The sequence below is a fragment of the Euleptes europaea genome, chromosome 16 (assembly GCF_029931775.1).
Source record: "Euleptes europaea isolate rEulEur1 chromosome 16, rEulEur1.hap1, whole genome shotgun sequence".
NCBI classification, from domain to species: domain Eukaryota; kingdom Metazoa; phylum Chordata; class Lepidosauria; order Squamata; family Sphaerodactylidae; genus Euleptes; species Euleptes europaea.
This window is the reverse complement of record NC_079327.1, coordinates 42,462,557-42,469,995: the sequence shown is the minus strand read 5'-3', so window position 1 is coordinate 42,469,995 and position 7,439 is coordinate 42,462,557. Positions and strand designations below refer to the sequence as shown.

Here is a 7,439-nt window from a genome sequence, read left to right as displayed (position 1 = left end):
TTGACAGCACTTAACACATACACACACACAAGTCCTGAGGGGGAAATTAGTGGAAATCATAGCAACCTTACATATGAATACTGCCACTTGTTTTTTCTTTCTTGCATGATACAAATCCAGATACCCTGAGTTTATCTCCTGGTGATGCCCTTCCAGGCTACAATCAAAATGCAATGAAGCCAGCAGTTGTTCAGGCAAACCAAAGGTTTGAATAATTTTATGAGATGAATCTTAGTTTCATAGTTAAAATAAACCATGGTTGTGCATCATGTGTGGTCTGAGCCAACAGGTTTTATTTTACATATCAGCAGGCTACCATGTAAAATAGTTGTAATATTGCTTAGTTACCACTTCCTCTTGCTTGGTCTTGTCTGTTCCTGGCCATGGTTCAAGAGGAGCATCGTGTATCACTGGTGGCATTGGGTGCACAGGGTGCCCAGGGTACACTGGTTGGCTTGGATTGCCAGGCTGCATTGGCTGGATTGGATTCCCAGGTGGCTGGTGGTGCACAGGATGTTCTCCTGCATGTGGTGAAAGTGGGTTTTGACCTGGTACTCCTGGAAGGAAGTGTGGCATTGTGTTTGGTCCAGGCATGTGACCCAAAGGGCTGTTCCCAGCTGGTGTATTGAAAGGTGGTTGCAAGTGTTGCTGTGAGGGATGTATTTGGTGGGGCAGTGCATGGAAGCTTGGATAAGTAGAGTGATGAGACAACGTTGGCCCTGCATGATGATGCATCCAGTCTCCCATAGGTCCATAGCCATATCGTGGGTACTATTAGAGGGAGGGAAAGTCAGGTTGGTTATCTTTTTTATATACATACTAATTATATACATTCCTTTAAAATCTAGCAAAAGTGAGACTGGGCTTGATTGAGGATTATTCTACAAATTTCCGTACTGTGTATGGAAGGATGTAAAGTTTGGTTCCGTCTGCTCTTTCTAGACTCAAGCCTTCCACTTAATCCTTCTCTTGCTGTGCCATTCTTATATTTTGTCATACTAATAAGCATGGAAGCATATATATTACCATGGTGCTTCTTTGCCCATGGCAGGGGAAAGTAGTGAGCCATCAACATGGAGGTACTGATTTTGTGAGAAAACGAAGGGTCTGTCTCCAGATTAAGACTGTTCAGCCATGGACATAGCCTCTAATATTGCTTAAGGAACAAGACCAGGAAATTGAATTTGAAATCTGAGCCACATCAATTTGGGCCATTGCAACTATTCATTTTGCAGACTTGGAACCATAAAATATTGGGGGTTGGCAGTGTGATAAAACTGAGTTAATACTGTTCAATTTGCATACTAAAACGAAAATAATTTTTGTAACACTACACTGAAGAAAAGCTTGTTTTCCCTGATGTTCTATATAAATTTTTTGTTTCATATTCAAATGTTTAATCTATCAAGCGTTGTACTAACTATCATATTGCACAAAATAGTAATTCTTCATTGTCTTTCATTGATTCCTTTAAGACTATCTCTACATAGTGATGTAACTACATAGATTTTAGACAAGAAGGATATGCGTATCATCTTTTATACACTCCATAGTTTTTCTACAGACTGTTTTAAATGATAGATACTTAGCTCTTTGAAATCTAGAGCTGGCAGATTAGCTGAGTTAAGTCTGTTTCAAGCAAGCATAGCTTTTTTGAATTGTACAAATAAATAATGGCATACATATTTGTCACTGCTTGGGATTGTAAATGGAATTTCCTGCAAGTGGTAGTGTCCATAGAAGCCATACCTGGTGTCCAATGAGGCTCTGGTACCATTTTAAAGGTGTCATTACCTTGGAAGGAATAGAAAAATGTATATCAAGTAATAGACATTCAAATAAATTGGTCTGGGTAAAATGTTCAACATAATGTAATTACTGGAATTAATTTAAATACATCAGTTGTACCAAGGACCAGTGATCTGACGCTGTATTTTTCTGTGATAGCTGCGCCCTGACCTGGATGGCCCAGAGTAGCCTGATCTTGTCAGATCTTGGGAGCCAAGCAAAGTCAGCTTTGGCTAATATTTGGATGGGAGACCTCTGAGGAATATCAGGGCCGTGATGTGGAGGCAGGCAATGACAAACCACCTCGGAACATGTCTTGCCTTGAAAACCCTGCGGTGTCACCATTAGGCAGCTGTGACTTGATGGCCAAAAAATAAATAAATCTATAGCTGCCAGGACTGTTGTCCTGCAAATCAGTCATATTAGATGGCCTAAATGTGGGATGTGGAGCATGAATATAAACCCCAGTGCTTGTACATGGTGTATTTGCCTCATTTTGCTATTTACATTTTCCTAGCAACATTTAAATTATTTACTTGAATTTGAATCTAAAAAAAATTCCAGAAAAAAAATCTAGAAAATCCACATCACTGCAAAGGACAATTGCAAACATTCTATCCCTGGTATATCCTGTGTCCTTGATAAATCAGTAATTGACATGTCAGATTGCATACCAATCTTACAATGTATTATTTAAACAATCAGTATTTTCATTTTTTTGCTTTGATCCCTAATGGGAAATTACCATTTTGCTTAAAAATCTGTTTACCACCTCAAAAGGAAGAATCTGTTTCAGCTGCCCTTTTCAAGTAGAGATACATTACTTTATGGTATATTTAGTTAGTGTGAGGCTGTCTGCTGAACAAAAATAATGTGTGTGATTATGCATTTCATTTAACCTGATTATTTTATTTAAACAACAGGTTGACACTATAAACCTGATGTAACTGATAGTGGATGTAAATACAGTTATATTAATTCAATATTTATTTCCTTTCTAATAGTGGAGCTGAGTTTAAGCAGCATGTTATCTATTTACTCCTGTCATCTGAAACAATAAACTTCCTCATTTACCAATGCCGACAGTAGTGATACAGAAGTAATAGACTCTGTATGTGACAGAATATTAGTGGAGCATATAAATAAAGACTTTATACCTCATAACTGAAATTGATATAGCCAGGGTGTTGTGCATGGGGTATCTGTGGGGGAAAAAATCATATATTTGAATTCCAGGACCAAAATTATTTCAGCTGAATAATTTCCCCCCAAAGTACATGCTATGGTTTTGGTGCGTATAAACAGACTGAGATAACGACAAGCAATTACATTTCAGAATATACAATGTCTAGTTTACTTTTTACATCTTTTAAAGACAAAGTTATGGCACTTGTTTAGGATCTTAGAATTATGTTCCTGAAGGTCTGCTGACCCCCAGGAACATAATTTTAGGCTGATTCAGTGGGAAGAGTAAGTCAATAGAAATTGCTGTGCCCCCAAGTCTTTGGAAGCAGCCCAAATAGCCTAGCTCAATTCAGGCTCATCAGAGCTTGGGAGCGAAGTAGGTGGGCCATGGTCAGTACCTAGATGGGAGTCCACCAAGGAAGACTAGGGTTGCTGTGCAGGGGAAGGCAATGCCAAGCCACCTCTGCTCATATATTGTCTGCCCTGTGGACGGAGTCAACAGCATGCTCTTCTTTTTAAGTCTTTGGAACTATGTAGTAGATACATAGGAGCCCCGTGGCGCGGAATGGTAAGCTGCAGTACTGCAGTCCAAGTTTTGCTCACGACCTGAGTTCGATCCCGACGGAGGTCGGTTTCAGGTAGCCGGCTCAAGGTTGACTCAGCCTTCCATCCTTCCGAGGTCGGTCAAATGAGTACCCAGCTTGCTGGGGGTAAAGGGAAGATGACTGGGGAAGGCACTGGCAAACCACCCCGCAAAACAAAAGTCTGCCTAGAAAACGTCGGGATGTGACGTCACCCCATGGGTCAGGAATGACCCGGTGTTTGCACAGGGGACCTTTACCTAGTAGATACATATTAATTCAATAGCACTAACACCAGTTTGCATGTTCCTGACAACCATTTTGTAATGCAGAAAATAGAAACCTGTAGAATATTTACTTAATGGCAACTAAAAATGGGTATTATAATAACCAGCATAAAACTATTATGTTAAACGTTGTATCATGCCATTAAGTGTTACTTCTTCTAACTAAATTATTCAAAAAATACTGACACTTACTGGAAGAGAAAATACAGCACTGAAGAGGCACATAAGCAAAGTCCAGCGCTTCATCTTTTTTTTTTTTTTAACCACAGGCCTACAATATAAAAGAAAAGGTTTCCGCATTCAGGATAGGTCACGTTCATGAATACAAACATAGATCATTAATATTGATATGTCCCATCTGCTTTTTGTTAAGTCAGCTTTTGAACTGGAAGATGAGTCATTCTGCCCTTAAGAATGTTAATGGGTTGTGTGTGATTCAGTCGAAATTAAATTCTGTAAGCCTTACTAGCGGGAGAAAGTTAGATACATCAGATGGTGCTTAAAATGCCTAATTCTGACTGTACTGTACTAATAAACAAAAATGCTTACTGTTTACAACAACAAAAGGTTGCCATAATCCTCTGTAGTTATTCATGTTTTATTCATGTTTTTATTTGTTGGAAGGGTGGGTTATCAGCATTAAACTATTTTTAATGTGTAACTCTGTACTGTGGCAGTTAAAAGTTTCTTAATTTGCATTTAATTAGTGAAGACAAACACCTGCCCATCTTTGCACAAAATTTGATGACCAGATTGATTGAATTAGATGTTCTGCAATAGCTTTCCTTCTAGCAACACAGGCAGCTGTAGTAGGCAGGATGCAGCTTAAATAGATGTCCATAAAACCTGCATTTTTGTAACACTGATGAGCCTTGAAAACCTGCTTAAGTAAAAAATATTGAAACTAATCTTTAAGCGAAACTAAATTAAATAGTAAACTCATATGAAACAGAGCCTATCCTAATTATAAGACCCCCTGAAACACATCTTTGATTCCTCCCCCCAAAGCTTACTTAATAGGATTATTCATTGATACAAGATAGTTAATCACCTAAGAATCAGTGGACAGTTCTACCCTGAATAAATGTTCCGGCCAGTCCAGCTACTTTGGGACTCTAAAAACCCATGAAAACCAGCACAGCCAGCAATGTTTCCATTGTGAAATAAATTTTTATTTAGACATCTATTTAGAGAATGTTAGTTGATAATGAAGCATAATAAATATACAATTGAAAGAATGAACATGTTTACCTTTTGGAAGTATTCTTGATATATGTTTGGATCTTGTAGCTGTAGCCTGATAGGGAGTCCTATCAGGCACACTTTTAAAGAGTTTTCATATCCACAACAGCCAATCAGCATGTGAGATAAAAACTGTTGTATCATACATTTTCAGACATCAAATCACATACTAAGATTGAATGCTGTGATTAAGGGGTGAAGTCTTTCATTATGTATGCATCACTTGAAGGCATATTATTTTGCATCTCTAAATTGCCTGTAATACACGTGAGAGTTGGGGCTGAATCAGATTTCTGATCTGGAATTTCCCTTGAGTTCAGTGATACTGCAATCCGATTTTTTTTCTTGCTTAAAGAAGTGGTTGCCCATTTGAACCAAACTATGTTATCCAATAATTGATCTGTTTTGGGTTGTCAGGCTAAAAAAAAAAAGGGGGGGGAGATAGGCATTTTAGAGTTATTTTTTAACAGAAGGGCCAATGGGAGGTGTAAAGGCCTGAAAAAGGGGGGGGGCAATACACTGGGGAAGGCACTGGCAAACCACCCCGTAAACATAGTCTGCCTAGTAAACGTCGGGATGTGACGTCACCCCATGGGTCAGAAATGACCTGGTGCTTTGCACAGGGGACCTTTACCTTTTTTAATACACTGTAGTTTTTTTCAGTTTTCTTCAACATTTTCAGTTTTTCCATTGGAAAAACTGGAATTTAAATGAGTGCTGAAAACCTCTACGAATTTTGTTATAATTAGTAAAATGCTTTAAAAAATTTTTTTTTACTCAAAATGTATAGCCTCAAAATTCTTAAAACAGGTATACACACTTCATATGCTATAATATGTTAAAGAGTTCAGATGTCAGTTTTGTGAACTTTAATTTGATCTCCAAATATAGTCCTAGTCTGAGTATATGAGGCATTTTCTATCCATTTAATATTTTCTCTTAACTGCAAAACTCATTTTCTAACTTTCATACCTTTCAGATCGCAAAATAACATATGAGTGCTAACAGTTGCAGAGTACAGCAGTTTGCAGTGTGCTCTCAAACATTGGCTATGTTTGCAATATTTCTTGTAGAAAATGAACACAAATTGATTCATATAAATTCCATAAATATCCCAAATAGTACAATTTTGGGTGCTATCGGTTCTAAGTAATGTGTGCTATGTTTTTAAAGCTGTAAAATATGTTTAGGTTTAATAGGAAAGCAAGTGTTGCATATATTGACTTTCTCCCCAAAATTTCCACTTTTTCTTCCTGGGAAAAACATGTGTTTTGTTTTTGTTCCTAATCCACGGGTCTTTGTACACCCCTTTTCTCTCTCTACGTTGTACCAGTCTTCTCTGTATTTCATTCAGTTAGGGATACTCAAACGCCTGCCAGTCTTTCCTACTCCTGTTCATCAATTTTGAACAGGGAACGATTTTTTGTTGACAAAGTTGTTTCAATAGACAATTAAATATGTCACAAATCACATAAACAAGCAAACATTTTTTACAAAACATTTACTTTTTCAGCAGTTCATGTGTTTGTTTAGAAAAAATTTATGCCACCTCTGTGGGGAACGTGCGCAAGGTGGCTTCCAAAATAAAATATAATATAAACAAAAATGAAAGTTGTTGATTAAAATAGGGCCACAACATTAAAAACATCATTATGCAATATGCACACTGCTGCTTTTTAGCACCATCTATTGTACTCTTTTCATTTCGTTTTAATCTACGTATTTTATTTAGTATATTTTAAATTGTTGTTACCTGCCCTGAGCCCTGCTATGCAGGGGGAGGGCAGGCTATAAATATAAATAAATAAAAGCATAGACTATTGAGCTGCTTAAAATAATAATTTTGAGACTTAAAAGCACACTAAAATGATGTTAAAAGATCAACCCCTTAATGTAAAGCCTGGGTGAACAGAAATGTTTTGGCCTGGCACCTAAAACAGAGCGACGTAGGTGCCAAGCAAACCTCAACAGGGAAGGGCATTCCATAAGTGAGATGCTGCTACTGGAGAAGTAGTGAGGTATGCAAGGGGGCACCGTACGATGTGTCTGGCTGCAACAAAGTGGCAAAAGGGTGCATATTTTGCCACATACTTCTGCATCCAGTTAGGTCAGCATAATGTCGATATTCAACGAAAATTGGGCCTGTCATCCTGAACATGCTTAAAAATCAAGAAAATGTGGTTTTAAAGAGCTTTGTATGGTTAAAAAGGTAAGCACCAGGTCATTCCTGACCCATGGGGTGATGTCACATCCCAACATTTACGAGGCAGACTTTTTTTACAGGGTGGTTTGCCAGTGCCTTCCCCAGTCATCTTCCCTTTACCCCCAGCAAGCTGGGTACTCATTTGACCGACCT

The 7,439-nt window shown here is 38.1% G+C and overlaps 1 protein-coding gene across 1 annotated transcript; it reads right to left on the bottom strand.

Annotated features, from left to right (window-relative positions):
* Positions 1 to 312: 312 nt before the first annotated feature.
* On the bottom strand, positions 313 to 4,087 carry AMELX (amelogenin X-linked). The gene is made up of 4 exons (XM_056861790.1): positions 4,034 to 4,087; positions 2,946 to 2,990; positions 1,750 to 1,794; positions 313 to 771 (listed from the first exon to the last, which is right to left on the bottom strand). Exons 1-4 carry the CDS (start codon positions 4,085 to 4,087, stop codon positions 313 to 315), a joined length of 603 nt encoding a protein of 200 aa, XP_056717768.1.
* Positions 4,088 to 7,439: the final 3,352 nt, after the last annotated feature.

What these genes read in the sequence shown, in the direction of transcription:
- AMELX (XM_056861790.1), bottom strand. Translation starts at nt 4,087, where the DNA reads ATGAAGCGCTGGACTTTGCTTATGTGCCTCTTCAGTGCTGTATTTTCT. An exon ending in GTGCTGTATTTTCTCTTCCA is followed by an intron (nt 2,991 to 4,033) that starts GTAAGTGTCAGT and finishes TTTCCCCCACAG; the next exon opens with ATACCCCATGCACAACACCC. An exon ending in ATATCAATTTCAGTTATGAG is followed by an intron (nt 1,795 to 2,945) that starts GTATAAAGTCTT and finishes ATTCCTTCCAAG; the next exon opens with GTAATGACACCTTTAAAATG.